Source organism: Odocoileus virginianus, chromosome 10 (assembly GCF_023699985.2).
Source record: "Odocoileus virginianus isolate 20LAN1187 ecotype Illinois chromosome 10, Ovbor_1.2, whole genome shotgun sequence".
NCBI lineage: Eukaryota > Metazoa > Chordata > Mammalia > Artiodactyla > Cervidae > Odocoileus > Odocoileus virginianus.
This window is the reverse complement of record NC_069683.1, coordinates 38,410,419-38,427,061: the sequence shown is the minus strand read 5'-3', so window position 1 is coordinate 38,427,061 and position 16,643 is coordinate 38,410,419. Positions and strand designations below refer to the sequence as shown.

The following is a 16,643-nucleotide window of genomic DNA, read 5'->3' as shown; positions in this document are numbered from 1 at the left end:
CTTCATAATAACTCTGTGAATTAAACAGCATTTTCACTTTACATATGCAAGGCTGCCACTGCTGTTCTATCAAACTGACCTGTTTAGAGGCTCCTATAATTTCATATAATGTTAGGGCTGAAAAAAGAGTTTTATAAATAATCTGGTCAAACACTTTAATGTTTCAGAAGAAGAAACTGAGGATGAGAGAGGAGAACTATCTTGCCTGTCAAAATAATAAGTTAGTTATTAACTGGAGACTAAAGTTCCAATTTTCAGCATTCTTTTCTCTGATTATACTAGTGAGTGTCCAAAGCTCTGACAAACAGGCTGAGAAGAATAAAGGATAAACTAATTTTAGGGTAGAAATTTGATATAACGTAGAAAAGCTTTTGAGGAGAGGACAAAATGGTAGTGAAAAACCTTAGCAACCCTTAAGAAATACTTTCTACAACACAGATTCACCATTTTTATTCTAAACCTTTTAAACTGTGAAGTATAACATACAGGAAAGTTGTAACAGGAATGCTCACCACTCAGGCTAAAATATAAAACATGGCGAGAGTTCAGAAACCCACATCCAGTGCCTAATTCTCAGCCCTTTCATTAAAGAAAAGCATTATGTTGACATTATGGTACTGTTTTTCTTGCCTTTCTTTATATTTGTCGCACATATATGTATATATCTTTAACAATTTAGATTACTTTTGCCCTTTCTCTGAACTTTGTAAATGGAATCAGGCAATATAAACGCTTTTATGCCTTGCTTATTTCACTCAACATTTTTAAAAGATATTTCACATGTTCATTCATTTTGAATGACATATAAAATTGTATGTATGAATATAGCACAATTTTATTTCTCTATTCAAGTACTGAACTGCCAAATTGTCTTCCAAAGTAACTGTAGCATTTTACTTTCCCATCAGTGATGTATGAGTGTTCCTACTTCTGAACATTTTTCCAATTCTTGTTATACTGCCTTGAGAACTATAGACACCATAGTGGGTGTGAAGTCATGGTTCATTGTGGTTTTGATTTGCATTTCCCTAATGACTAATAATGCTAAGTATCTTTCCATGTGGGTAAGGGCCACTGGTATAACTCCTCTGGAGAAACATCTATTCAAATCTTTCACCAATTTTTTAGTGAGATCATTTGTGTTTTTATTACTGAGTTGTAAGATGTCTTCTGTAAGACTCTGGCCACCTGATGCGAAGAACTGACTTACTGGAAAAGACCCTGACACTGAGAAAGATCAAAGGAGGGAGGAGAAGGGGACGACAGAGGATGAGATGGTTGGATGGCATCACCGACTCAATGTACATGAGTTTGAGCAAGCTCTGAGAGTTGGTGATGGACAGGGAAGCCTGGCATGCTGCAGCCCATGAAGTTGCAAAGAGTCGGACATGCCTGAGTGACTGAACTGAACTGAAGACATCTTTGTCTATTCTGAATACAAGTTCGTTGTCAAATTATAATTTGCAAATATTTTCTCCCATCTTATGGATTGTCTTCTCTCTTTAGGTGTCTTTTGAAGTGCAAATGTTTTTAATTTTACTGAATTCCTATTATCAATTTTTTTCATTCATGCACTATACTTTTGTTGTCATATCTAAGAATATCCAAAGTCACAAAGATTTTCTCTTATGTTTTCTTCTACAAGTTTTATGGTTTCATACTTATATTTGAGTCTATGAGCATTTTAGCTTAAGTTTTGAGTATGATGACAGGTATGGTTCAAATTCACTCTTTTTCGTGTGTGTATCTATCCAGGTGTTCCAGCATCATTTATTAAAAACACTGTTCCTTCCCCATTGGATTACTGTGGCACCCTGGCTGAAAATCAGCTGGCCATGTAACGGTTTATTTCTGGACTCTCAATTCTCTTCAATTGATTTGGAATTTCCTTATGCCAGTGTCATTGTCCATCAGTGTCTTGATAACCACAGCTTGGTAGCAAGTTTAAATTTACAAGTGTGAATCTCTCGATTTTTTTTTTTTTCTTTTTTACTAAAGATTGTTTTGAATTCTGACATGAATTTTAGGATCAGTCAAATTTCTGCAAAGAAGCCAGCACAGATTTTGTTAAGGACTGTACTAAGTTTAGAACAATTTGAGGACTACTGCCCTCTTACCACCACCAAGTCTTCTGATCCATGAATATGGGAATCTTTCCATTTATTTGGGTCTTCCTGGGAACTTCCTGACAGGACTCCACATTTCCACTGCTGGGGGCACAGATTCAGTCTCTGGATGGGGAACAAAGACCCCACATGCCATGCAGTACCAAACAACAACAAAATCATATTTGGGTCTTCTTTAATTTCAACATTTTATAGTTTTCAGTGTATGAGTCTTGCACTATTTTGCTATATTTATCCCAAAGCATTTTATTCTTTTTGATGCTAACTTTAAATGGAATTCTTAATTTGTTTTGCACTGTTCATTGCTAGTATATAGAAATGTAATTGATTTTTGCATACAGATTTTGTATCCTGCCACACTGATTAATCTATTTGTTGTAATAGGTTTTAAGGAATTTCTTAGGATTTATAAATATATGATGATGTTGTCGGCAAATAGTTTACATCTTCCTTTTATTTGTTTTTACCTAAACTTCTCAGGGTAGAACCTCTAACCCAATATTGAGTAGAAGTGGTAATTATTTTATAATTATTCAAATCAAATTATTTTTTAAATTTTATCATATAATTTCTAGTTCTTTATATTCTTTCTTTGGTGAGATATTGTTGTCATGCTGTTCTTACTTTAGATATGGTTTCCTGAAGTTCTTTAAAGATATAATGCTAGCAAATTTAAAGCTATTGCTAAATCCCAAGTCCAAGCTCACTCAGGGAAATTCTGTTGGCTGTTTTTCATTGTCTATATGGCAAAAAATTCTTGTTTCTTTTCATGCTTCATAAAATTTTTTTGTTGAAAACTGGACATTTTAGGTACTGTGCTGTAACAATTCTAGTGTCAGATCTCTCCCACCCTCGAGGTTGATGTTGCTTATTTTGTGTTTGTTCATTTTATTTCTGACTATTCATTGAGTGATGTCCTGGACTCATAATGTAGATTCTTTTTCACTGAGGTGTGTGGCCACTGAGTGCTCTGATGCCTTTCTCCCCGTTTCCTCTTTCATTTATGCTTGACTTCTTAGAAGTCACCTGTGGGTCAGTATGATTTAGATGAGACAGAAAATTTCTTTAAATGTCTTGCCTATGTGTCATCATCTGTTGATGGGAATATGTTTGAAAAGTTACAACTTCAAATTTCCAGGCAGTTTACAAGACAGCTTTTACTTCCTGCTTGTGCAGCACCTCACGGTCAGCTACCAGAGGAGCAGCCAGGGCCTCTTCCCTTCACCAATCCTTCCTGAGCATGTGCTCAGCCTAGGAGATCTTCAGGCACATGCCAGAGCTTTCCACTTTCCTGTGGTCATCTAGTGTCCAGGATTTCCTTTTAAATTTTCAGTCAGTTCTTGTTTGCCTCAGTTGAAATCACAGCTTTACCCACTCACAATGCTGCTGGCAGAGGGGGTGGGTGTTTTTTGTTGCTGTTGTTGTTTTGGAGAGCTGAGCTGAGTCAACTGAATTATCCACAACACCCTGGGAACAAAGACGTTTTCCAGTGAATTTGGACAAAACATTTACCGTACTCTCAGGTTGTTGCTTTTAATGCAGTTTTTAAAGAGGTCAGACTCTAATGACTGAAAAGCTAGTGGCTTTTAGCTGCAGTACCACTCAGCTGGGGAGAGAGGGTTTGGGAACAGACTTCAATTAAACTGCCACAGAACCCAGTGCCTCACCAAGGTTCAGTAATCAGTTTCTCTTGTACAGATGATTTCTAGTGTGTTCTCTGGCTTTTGTTAACTTCCAAAATTCTGAAACAGTTTAGTTTTTTGCTCCTATTTTTGTCCCTGATGGCTCAGATGGTAAAGAATCTGTCTGCAATGCAGGAGACCCAGGTTTGATCCCTGGGTCAGGAAGATCCCCTGGAGGAGGACATGCAACCCACTCCAGTATTCCTGCCTGGAGAATCCCATCGACAGAGGAGCCTGGTGGGCTACAGTCCACGGGATCACAAAGAGTTGAACACGACTGAGCGACTTCACTTTTTTTATCTATTTGACTGCCACACTGAATATTACAATGTATACCTTTGAAGTAGGAGTTTCTTTTGAAATAGAAATTTTTAGTACTTTTCAACCACTGCTAGTACAGCCAATGTACCCCTTTCCCCACCCTTTATGCCACTGTTGCCATATACTTCTTTATACATTATGCAAACCGCATGGAGTCATTGTTTTAATGATCAATATTCTCTCATGCACCCACATATTTAGGCTTATCAGTGCTTTTCATTCATTCTTGCAGATCCATGCTTCAATCTGGATCACTTTTCTCCTACCTAAAGAAATTTCTTTGCTAAATCTCAGTAGTGCACATCTACAAGCAATACATTTTACCTTTTTTGAATAAAAAAACTGTTATTTCACCTTAAATTTTAAAGGATATCTTCACTGGATAAAGAATTTCAGGTTGGCAATTTTTGTTTTTGCAATACTTTAAATATGCCATTTCATCATCTTCGGTGACTATAGTTAATAATACTGTATTGTGTATTTGAAAGTTAGGAGAACAGATCTTGAACGTTCTCATCACCAGAAAAAAACTTGTAACCATGGTGACAGATGTTAACTAGACTCATTATGGTGAACATTTTATAGTATACACAAACATCAAATCATTTGTTGTACACCTGAAACTAAAAATATGTCAATTACACAGCCCCCATCTCCACCCCCAGACAAAGATTCTATTAAGGGTGGCTTATTAGGATATAGGATATAGTCAGGATTTTTCCTACTCACATATTTTTTTTCTCCCTCTACAATCACCATGCTACAAAAGAATGCCCTTTACTGAGGGTTTTCCTTTGTTCTTTGTCTGCAACTATTCAGGTTTAATAGTTCTTTATTTTACCCCTGAATCCTCAGTGCCTAACAAAGTTCCTGATACATAGTATATGTTCAAAAATTAACAAATGAATGAGCAAATTGTCAACTAATAGCTAACCCAAACGGCTTAGTTTTATGCTAACTTAGAACACATGAAATGGTATTCAAAATTAGCTATGAATGTTGTTCTTCAGTCGCTAAGTTGTGTCCAACTCTTTGTGATCCATGAACTGCAGCACACCAGGCTTTCCTGTCCTTCACTATCTCCCAGAGTTTGCTCAAGCTCATGTCCATTGAGTCAGTGATGCCATCCAACCATCTCATCTGTGAATAGGTAATGAAAACCCTGTTCTCAGCTGAGAATAGTTTCTATTCATATCTGAGAAAATATATTCTCAACTATTAATAGGCAATGAAAAGTCTGCACTACCATATAGTTTGAGACCTCCCATATTTAAGTCACAAAGAATGATTTCTTACCAGCTCTTCTTAGACCTACATGGTGAGTTAACGATACAGATGACGACCTTTGCTTCGGGACTGTCAGTAGATTTGAACTAAAAGGCCCATTTAGATAGCATCCTTGACTAAAAGGGAAAGATAACAGGTTAAGATTTTTAAAAACATGAAATATTCATTTTTCCCTCATGGCCTTCAATTCATTAGCAAATACCTGCTTATACATCTAGTTTAGGCACTTATCTCAGTGCCTAAGGAGTAAAGCAGGCACCAGCAAACTTTTTCTGTAAAGAACCAAGTAGTAAATACTTTGGACTTTGCAGGCCATAAGGTCTCTGCAATTGCTCAATTCTGCCACTGCAGTATAAAAACAACCATAACCAATGATAAACAAATTAGTATAATCATGTATTCAATATAATTTTATTGACAGAAAAACAGGTGTGGGCCTCATTAGGTCCACAGGCTGTAATCTGCTGAACCCTGGCAAGAAGCAGATTATCAGCATCACTGGAGAGCAACCTGTAACAAAGACTGCTACTCCCGTCACCAAGATTTCTGATTCAATAGGTCTAGGGAAAGGTCACAGACTGGCGTGTCTGACAAGTGCGTAGGTGGTCCAGGGACCTCACTGACAATTACCGACCTAAAACACACAGTTTTTCACTGTCTTCCGCTCCCCTTCTTCACAGATAATTGATTACCCATTAACACAGTCATATCCTGTAACTGAAATATTTATTGCAGGTTTTAGGGTTCTTATGAAGAAATTAAATATAGGTGAGCAATCATGGTATACCAATTGATATATAAAATGCATTTTAAGATTACATATTTTAAAGCCCTTGGCCGAGGGCCATACACATAATACTTCCTTTCTTAGATATTCACTAGCCTGTTTTCTTCTGTTAGTCGACCCTGATGTGGGCACTTTGGCCACAGGATTAAGAACAAATCTCGAGTCTTTATTTTTCACTCAATGTTTTGTTAGTATAGGCTGAGTTCTCAGTAAACTTCCCCCTCCCTCCAGCTCCATTTTTTGTGTACTCCCATACCCCTTACTCAAGGAAGATCTATTTTTCTGTGACCTTAGAGGTTTCAGTCCATGTCTCTGTTATAATATATACCCATACCATATTACAGTTTCTGTGTTCACAGGTTCCTATGCCTATTAACTTGTGCATTCCTTTCAGGGGCCTAAGATACACCTCTTCATTCAGTTGTGGACACAGCACAGTCGGTGCTGGGCAAAGGTGTTCAGGAGACATTCCTGGATTAAATGAATGATACTGTCTTTAGGTTGCTATCCTCAATTTTCAAGAGAACAGATCTTTTCTCCCTCCAGTTCTGAGTGAATGGACTCTCTTGCTCACTCCTGCTTCGAGGCTTTCTTTGGGTCTTTTTCTCGAAACCTAGTTTGTCTTATAATCTTACGAGAGAAAAAAAAATCTGGATAACAAACAGAAGGCATGTAAAAGCAGTTGGCAACCAGTTTATCAACAGAAAAATTTTTGTGAATAAAAATTATATAAAATAATAGCACTTTTGAATATTATGTATCATCCATTATTTTAGGTGATTTGCACACTTCATCTCTTTTGGTCATCTGAACAACTCTGTTATTAGATAAGAAATCTGAGGCTTTGAGAGAATTAGTATTGTGTTAAGCTAAAATTCACAGTGGCAGAGATAAAATTCAACTTCAAATTTCTCTGACTCTTAAATTTTTCTGACTCTGAAGTGTATGCCCTTTCCACAAGACAATTCTGATGTTATCTTTGTCTGTTTCTCCACCTGTAAAATTAGAAGTTTAGAATAAAGAACTTCTAAGACAACATCTAGCCTCTAGGTTCTGTAATTTTTTTGCTCAAGCTAATAGTAATAATAATTTGTTGGCAATGTTTAAAAAAGAGGCAATATGTACATAATAACACTCAATAAACTCATCTCCCTATCAGTCTGCAATCATTCTTTGTATTTGAATATTCATTGCCTTCAAAAGGAGTGGGAGAGATGGGGAAAGAAGAGTAGCAATGCCACCCAGGGCAATATTCAAATAGAACAATCTGTGTACTCTACCAACACCTACTTCCTTATTAATATTCAAAACAAAGACAGGTTTTTCTCCTTCAGAGAAGAGCCCTGAAGCACACTCGCTAGTCTTCTACCTGAACGGGGGTGGGGGGTATCTTCTAGTAATTAAAATGGTTAGTTGTTTAAAATTGAGAAGTATAGGTCAAATTACAGGTTTTCAGCTCAGTTCCAGAATGATCCCATTAATTCTTTGCCTAGAACCAGATAAATATTTACTGTAATGAGATTATATAAAACAATACTGAAGAAAATAGAGGGCAAGATAGGTTAGGAGTCCCAGTGATTATTAATAGTTGGCAGGAAGATGATTAAAGTCAGAGTTACATTGCAAGAGATGTCAAATGTTATGGTCATAGAGTTAAGCCATATGTTAACAGCTGATTTCTAAGACAATCAATGCAAATTACCTTGACAAGGTTTATATCACTTCATGTATTATTATTATTTTTTAAGTAGCTGTAAAAACTTCTTGGCTGTACAATGTCCAGATTTTGCAGAGTTATTATCTTAAGAACTGTGTGGGATGACACCAGTTAGCTGTCTTGAATCTCTGCAGTTCAAACAGAGTCCAGGCTTTGGTATAATTTGCTAATAAATTATGAGACACATAATTGAGAAGCTGGTTCCCAAATATATTATTTAGGGGACATACTATTGCCAGGCAGCATTATTAGGTTTAATTAAAGAGCACTTACCATGATGAATGATGAATCGGAATAGGTTAAAGGCAAGCCTCTTTGGTGTGGGAGTACATACAGCTGATAGCCCTCAAAGTTTTGGTACAGGATTTGCCTGTGTTTCCCCAGGGAAAATTTGTTCAAAGGAAATGAGCTGTGAGCTCTGAATTTGTCTGTCCACAGGGAGGGTCTGGGTCCCAGCAGACCATGGACAGCAGTTCAGCCAAGCTTTCAACTCTAGATACTAACGCTGTGCCTGGATACTTCAACTGTCAGCTAACCCCCCAAAACATTAATTTAACCCTTGTTGGAATTTCCTGACCAGCAAAACTTTATCCTAGGTCTGAAAGTGAAGCAGAAAGCAGTATCCAGTGTCATGTGGATAGCATACTCCTGCAGGATACTTGTTACGCAGCTGTTTATCTTCAAAGACCCATTTTAATGTAATCCCAAACTCTTCACAGTAGTCCAGCAGGTCTCAGAAGGGTCGTAACGTCTAAAACAGGTAGGAAATGAAAATTTCCATGAAAGAGGAAAGAAAAGGTGTTAAGGAGATTCAGAGGCGAAACAGATTACTTTTCCTGAGAGAAGAGAGGAGGGGGTGTCAGGGTGTTACTCTTTAGCCGGGACGTCTGAGCCCAGTCTTTAAGGACATACAGAAGTAAGGGTGAGAGGTCTATTCTAGGTAGTGGGGCACACATGTGCACAAACAGAGGGAATATCAAACAGTTTAACTTGACTGGAGTTTCAGATAAGTGAAAGTGATTCTGGAGAGGTATTCTGGTGTTAAAAGGTAATGGCCTTCTTAATTAATATCTCAAGGCCTCTAAGAGATGACAGTGGTAAGAAGAGTAGGCAACAGCAGCTGTTCAACTAGAACTACCTCTTATGTTTTTCCTAGTGTTCCTATCACAAAGTTCATAATACTTCCATTTTTTTCCTCCAGGCAAAGCATTAAAAAAAAAAAATTAAGTCCTATATTACAGTTTACACAAATAAGGCAGCTAAAAAGTATAATTCAGCTTAATTTTCAAAGGGAGTGAAACTAAAAAAGTTGTGAGAAAACTTCAAGAAGTTTCCTCTTCAAGGAAGTGTCTTCTTTAAGGAAGAATCTAACCCAACTTACATGCTTGTTATTTTCATGTAGCGAGCTCTCCAGACCATTTTTCTACTCCTCTTCTTTGCGAGACTGCTCATCTATCGCTGTTTAATTTTTCTAAGTAAGGATGTAGCTTTGTCATGAGGGAGTGACAGAATTTCAAATTTCAGGCTAGGAATTGGGGCACTATTCTACATGCACTGATAAAGGTCCAAAAACTTAATGATTAGAAAAAACAATATAATCAAAGTTTTTTTAAGGACAATTTCCAGTGGAAGGTAGAAAATGGATCGGGTAGTGAAGAATATTAGAAATGGGAAGGGTAATCAACAGCCCACAAAAGCAGTAATGAAAGCATGAAATAATGTAGGCAAAGTGATAAAGGAAAAAGGAAATAGAGAGGTAAAGAGTTTTGGAGATTAGACGTGATAGCTGTTATCTGTAGAGTAAGGAAACAGGATGTAAGGACAACACCAAGGTTTTCTAGGTAAATCACTTTTGTAAGCAACCACAAAACTAGAGGATTATAGCCAGCACTGTGCCAGGAAATGAGGACAGAATAATATTAACAAGGGAAAAAGCAGCTGGAGAGATGAGAAATTAGGTTTCAGACATAGTTTCAGGGAGCAAGAGGTTCAATATTTACATCATGTTGAAATCTTGGGCTGCTGCTGCTACTAAGTCGCTTCAGTCGTGTCCGAGTCTGTGTGACCCCATAGACAGCAGCCCACCAGGTTCCTCCTTGCCCTGGGATTCTCCAGGCAAGAACACTGGAGTGAGTTGCCATTTCCTTCTCCAATGCATGAAAGTGAAAAGTGAAAGGGAAGTCGCTCAGTCGTGTCCGACTCTTAGCGACCCCATGGACTTCAGCCTATCAGGCTCCTCCATCCATGGGATTTTCCAGGCAAGAGTACTGGAGTGGGGTGCCATTGCCTTCTCTGGAAATCTTGGGCAGGGTCATTTAAAATCATAGAGAAGCTTATGATCAGAATCTAGAGCTGCATTAATGTCAAAACTAGGAAATGTGCTCTCCATTCTGGAGTACTCTAATAAATTTGAAACGAATGCCTCATGAGTTCAGTCAAAAGCCTGTTAGTTCTATGCTTCTAAAACCTGAAGGTTCCCAAACAAAATGTCACCATGCATTAAAGATTGATAGCTATGCTGTCTAATATGGTTGCCATTTAGGTCTGTCTGTATGATAGCTGAGTATGGCTCTTTGTATTTTAACTAATTAAAATCAAATCAACTTTAAATAAAGTTCCTTAGTAATTATAGACACATTTCAAATGATCAATAGACACATGTACCTAGAGAGAACCAAACTGGATGCATAGCTATAAAACATTCCCATCATCACAGACTTGTCTACTGGACAGTACTGATCCAGAGACTTGAATTTCAAAAGGAAGAGGATTGTAAATGCTTCACATTTTCCCCTTTACCCTATGTTCAAAGTGCACTTAGAAATTCATTGCATAGCAGCTCCAGCTTCTGCACACTAGAAAAATTCCTTCTAACCTCTCCTCTTTAAAGGATATGTTTCATAATACCACCAATTACTTTATCCTTTAACGTTCTAAATTTTTTATGAGGCGTAATTTTGTTCTAATGAATATTAAGTAAATATACTGAATCTGCCTGCATTTACCTTTAATTCTGAGATATGTTCATATAAAAATTAGTTTTCCTTGGACCATGTTTCTATTTTATTATCAATCATGTGGAAGCAGTAGGATAAAAATAACCTTAACTCAATGTATCAGACATTTCTTTAATTTTAAAAGCGTTGCTGTTACGTCAGTGTGATGGAAAGATGAAAAAATAGAATCATTTTCATCATTCTTTCTTAAACTCAAAAATATTCTCAAGATGATGTCTCCCAGGGTTAAGAAATACCTGTCGTATTTTCAGTTCCTAACGTCATTTATTTCGTCATATCCTGCTTCCGTTATTTAAAAAAAAAGAAAAGAAACAACAGCAACAAAAACCATTATCATGTTTAAGCTCTGGGCAAGCTCTGGACCGAAGCTCATTTTCCTGTAATGTTCTCTTCACACTTGAATCCATTCTTGTTTTATATATCATTTCACTCAGTTTTTCTTTTACAAAAATGGAGTTTCATTTAGTTGAACATATTGCAGAAGATTCAAATTAGTAAATCACAGAAGAATCTGGAAAATTACAATTATCTGATCATATTTCATTTATAAAATGCTAATACAAAGTTGAACAGAAATAGCTCTGATCCAACACTGCCACCTACTGTTTCAAATGTGTAACTACACAGATCAAGTTATTAAAGACCAACAGATGCTCAAGCCCTAACAGAGTGGTTTCACAGGAAATTTACATTGATTCCAATTGTATTAACTATGGTTATATAACTGACTACATAAAAGCCTATAACTCACACAGGAGATAAATATTTGTCCTGGCCCTCAAAAAGCAAAGGTATCGAATCCTTTGTTTTCAGAGTAAATGGATATGCTTACATTCAGAAGACCTCGGGTCCCGCTACCTCCCAGGCTCACCTGGCTTGCAGTTACCAGCGCACTTCCTTTGAAGGATAAGCACTGCTTACTTCCAGGTAAATCCTCAAGAGGATATAGCATGTATCAGTAGTCTTAGCTCCCCACAGGAACAGGGCTTGAAAGTGTGCTGCGACCTATACCTCACGTCTGAGGCAGCATCTGGGGTGAACCTCGGGGGTGCTCCTGCTTTCACAGGTCAGAAACTGTGGACCGACACGAAAACTCAGCAGTGGACTGACGACTGCCCCTGATATGGCCACCTCTACCCTGGCTTTCCCAGTGTCACAACCAAAACTGATCCTCGTGTTCTTACACTGCCTCCCTGGTTCATGTTCTCAGGGCTCCAGCAAGCTTTGTACCCGACTTGCCTATTTTGGGTGGAGAAGGCAGATTACCTTCTTTTTAAGGATCAGTTTCTCTACCAGGCCACGTTACAAACCATGCTGTCCTATACCTAAAACACTTCCAGGGTTCCTTTAGGCTTTCAAAATTATTTCACACTTCATTCACAGAAACAAAGTGGCTGTAGGAGATTCAGGCTTCTTGAAAATGCTCTGGGGAATTTACCTTAAAATGCCAAATTCTTGGTGAGGCCGTTTGCCATTATTGCGTTCCCACCTTGGAGAAGTCTGGTCGATAGGTGGCAGACCTGAGGTTCCCGAGCTCCTCCTCAGATGTGGGGTTGGTAAACTATTCCTACTGTTTAGCCCCTGTTGAGTAATTTAACAGTGGTCAAAATTGTTACCCTTTAACATACTGTAAATGCGATGCTAAAGATGGTACATGAAAATATCAGTACAAAGTACAACTAATCCTTGAACAACCTGGGAGTTAGGGGCACCAATATCCTTCATGCAGTTGAATATCCAGGTGTCATTTACAGCGGGCCCTCCCCCCGTGTTCTTCCTCTATATCTGAGATTCTCCATCCATGGATCCCACCAACCACAGATGGTACAGAACTGTAGTATTCACTACTGGAAAAGATACTGCACAGAAGCAGGGCCACACAGTTCAAACCCACCTGGTCAAACCCAGTTGGTCATTCAAGAACCAACTGTACATTTTTAACATGTATAGGAGAAGCAGAACGGATATGTTTTACTGCAAATATCACAGTCTACACTGCTCTTTTATTTACCTTCCTCCTATTTAAAAATTGGTTTCTGAATTCCTGATAGTTTAACCACAGATTTTTTCTTTTGTACATTTTATTCCTAGTTTTGTGAGAAATAAGCAACTGACAATTTTAAAAGTGGATTTACCCTGAAAAAATGACTTTTAGAGGCCAAGCTTAGGATCGGGGATAAGCCCTATTTCCTAAAGCTTTTATATTTTAGGTACAACACTAAACTGCAGAGTTCTGAGGTTCTGAATTAATGACTACATTAAATTCAGAACACCTTTCACATTAAGAATATTTATCCTAATTTTTGAAAATATTCTCAGTTAATCCAAATGTTAACCCAGAATATTCCATTTTTGACCACTCTGAATTAGGTGTTTTAGGGAAATTGACATAAAACAGTTTCTGCTTCTTATGAATTTCCCCTATGAGCAGACATGAAACCATCTCAGAGAGATAAATAAGTCTTATATTTAAGGTTTCCCAAGGATGTTGATTTTATAAAGATTCAATGTTAGTTACATTTACACTGAAAAAGTTGTTTATGTAACATCCTTTCTGACTATAATTTAGGTCCATATAATCTTTCTTAGTTCTTATCATGTATATAAGACATTTACTTTAAATCATCTATGTCCCTTTTCTTTACTTTTTTCATAAATGCTTTTGCTCTTTTAAGTAACACCAGGCTTTTTATATTCTTTCCCAAGGCAGAGATAAATTAGATATGAAATTTAAGTAAGAAGTTAAAAGAACACAAAGAAAAGAAATAAGGGTTACTTCCTGATTTTTCTATGACTTATTCCCATCAGTAAATTGGAGTACACAAATAAGCCTGATTACCTAGAATATTCAGGAAATGAGGCAATTAGGCATCCTGTTTACTTAAAATGTTTCTAAAATGTACCAGTACACTTTTCTACATAGTAAACATGGTAACAAACATAATACTGATATCAATGTGATTTTTTAAAATTTCTTCTCCTGGCTGCATGGCTTGCAGGATCTCAGTTCTCCAACCAGGGGCTGAACCCAGGCCACAGTAGGGAAAGCCTGGAATTCTAACCACGAGGCAGCCAGTGAACTCCCTCAATGCAATTTTTATTACTAACAGTTTTAAGAATTATTACTTTCTAAAATTACTATTTGAAACCTCAGATGCCAATGGAAAATATAAAGGAAGAGCAACATACCAAATGAAAACCATTAATAACTCAAAACATATTAATTATTTTATTGATGAATTTATTGCTATCCCTATTTGATGCTGTGATTAACCTCTTTCTCACTGGTAGAATGCTTTAAAAAAATGTGTGTAACTACCTTTCGGTTTTGAGTAATGCAGCTGCTATTCTATACACTTTAAAAATAAAAGCATCACAACTACTTATGATCCAGATTTGTGATCAATAATTACCAAAATTTTGCCCTCATCAGGCATACTTAATTTTTCAACATTTCTATATAACAATGCTGAGAATTAATATAATCCATTGATGATCAAAGTCTCCAAAAACTATATTTAACTTTTTCTAAACTCTATATACACTATTACAATGAAAATTAACTGATTGGAATTTCATCTTCTCTTAGTTTCTTTAACCAGTAGAACAAAGTAGTTAAAATAATCTCTAAAATATTTCTATTTTTAAAGTTTTATATTAACTACAGGTAAAGGTATCAATTTGACTATTGATAGCCAAACAAAAGAATTAAAAGCACTCTGAACATGCATAATGTATACCTATTTAGAATAGTATTTATTATTTTCTAAAGTAATTCCTATTTTGAGTCAATGATATTTAAAGAAAAATCAATCCCATATCTAGTGATGGAAAAATCAGTGCCTACTGGGCTACAGTAATCTCCAGTGGGTAGGTGCAGAGAGTTCCAAAAAATGTGAAAATCAATTTCAAATAATGCTATGGAATTTCATGAGTATTATAATGATCATTTTTTTTTTATTGGTCCAAAAAGAATTCCTGGTTTCCAAAAATAAAATAATGACACAATTTGACTACCAGTTTGCTGTACAGCCTGAAAATAAATTTTCCTTCTGTTCTCTGCTTCTTAAAGATAATAAAAAATAGTTGCTACCAATAAAGTTATAACTGCTAATTACAGTAATATTATTCAGAATGAAAACTGAATGCTTGCTTCACACTGAACTATTTAAAATCATAACCACCTCTGAAGTCCCAAGCAACTCAATGTACTATAAAGGAACCAAGTCCTTTAAAAAGAAATTCTATTTTATCTAAGAGTTAAAGGAGCAGTTTTAATTTGAAAACATTATTAAACATGATAAATAGGGCTGGCTGATTATTGTATTTTGACCTTGTAAAGTTTTCGATCTCCTTTCTCAGCTGGGTCCTCTATCTCAGAGCAGGGATAAAATCCAGGAAATGGTGTGAGGGGATTAATCTTTGGCCTACAGGAGCCTGAGAAAGCACCCATCAAGCTACTGATACTCCGGAGGGAAGCAATGACTTGTGGAGGAAGGGTGGGGTCAACCAGAAGATCTGACACCATATTTCGAGCCTCATTGAGCACTGAAAGATCCACTCCACTTCCACCTCCAGAAATCTAGAAAAGAAAAAAAAAAAGACATAAAATTACATATTTGTTAGAAACAAAATTAAAAAAAAACCTTACCTTTAAATCAAAGTCCATCTAACAATAGCTTAAGTAATTGAATCCTATTAAATATTAATTTTCATTTATTTGGACATAGCATAAATGATATAAGCAGTATGATTCTAACCTTAAAATTTTGATGCTAAAGTATATAACCGATTGTGAACTTTAATTTTTTTCTACATTATTCATTAGTATATCTTGTGTGGTATCAGAGTACAAAGGAGACAGCGATAAGCTGAACTGAATAGTTAATACGGAAGGAATAACATGAGGCTGGGTCCTGAAGAATAGACAGAAAATACATTTTTTTTAATTTATGAATATTTCATTGATAAATACATATGATTTCTACTTTTCAAAAATACATATGTATTATGTTCAACTCAATTACCCACAGAAATCAGTGCTCTGGTGATAATAGTGCATTAAATGTTACTTCTGTTGTTTTATTGTACCTTGAATTTATGTTTGGGTGTGTTTATGGTTCATAACTATTCAAAGCACCTGTTGAGTTCACTGTTAAGTATCCTCACCACATTTTTAAACTGAGAAGTGTTATGAAAGTTAAACCAATAATTAGCTTAATAATGCTAGCTATTAATAATGCTTAATAAGGCTCTTTGAGGAATTCTTTTTTCTTTTTCTTCTTAAGTATTACTTTGTATTACTTTATTTTAAAACATTCCCCATTATTGGGCCATAGCTCAGCTATTTCTAGTCTTTATAAGTGAACACCTCTCTTAATATGTCACTGTAGGTAATTAAGCATATTTATGATAGATAGCTTCCCGTAACTTGAACTACTGAAGCAAAGTAAATGAACATGTTAAAATCATTATCAAACTGCCCTTACATATGTTGGTCAAACCAATATTCCCGCCAATTGTATATAACAGTATCTGTTTTCCCATGCTCAAATAAGACATCTGCTGTCATCTAACTTGGGTGTTCCTTTACAGGCAGTGTATCACTTCTCTCGGGCTGCTCAACGTATTTTCTTTGCTTTTAATTTCAAAAGTTTAATTAACATATCTTAGAGAAGATTTGTTTTGAGAGTGGGGGGGAACACT

General features: G+C 36.4%; 1 protein-coding gene across 4 annotated transcripts in view; it reads right to left on the bottom strand.

Moving 5' to 3' along the window:
- PDE3B (phosphodiesterase 3B) overlaps positions 1-16,643 on the bottom strand; it is a 185,302-nt gene that overhangs the window by 60,118 nt on the left and 108,541 nt on the right. For all 4 annotated transcript variants that reach the window (XM_070473408.1, XM_070473409.1, XM_070473407.1 and 1 more), the window contains exons 3-5: positions 15,271-15,519; positions 12,376-12,518; positions 5,426-5,532 (exon numbers count right to left, since the gene is read on the bottom strand). In XM_070473408.1, coding sequence (XP_070329509.1) covers positions 5,426-5,532; positions 12,376-12,518; positions 15,271-15,519 — 499 coding nt within the window. The remainder of the gene's footprint in view (positions 1-5,425; positions 5,533-12,375; positions 12,519-15,270; positions 15,520-16,643) is intronic.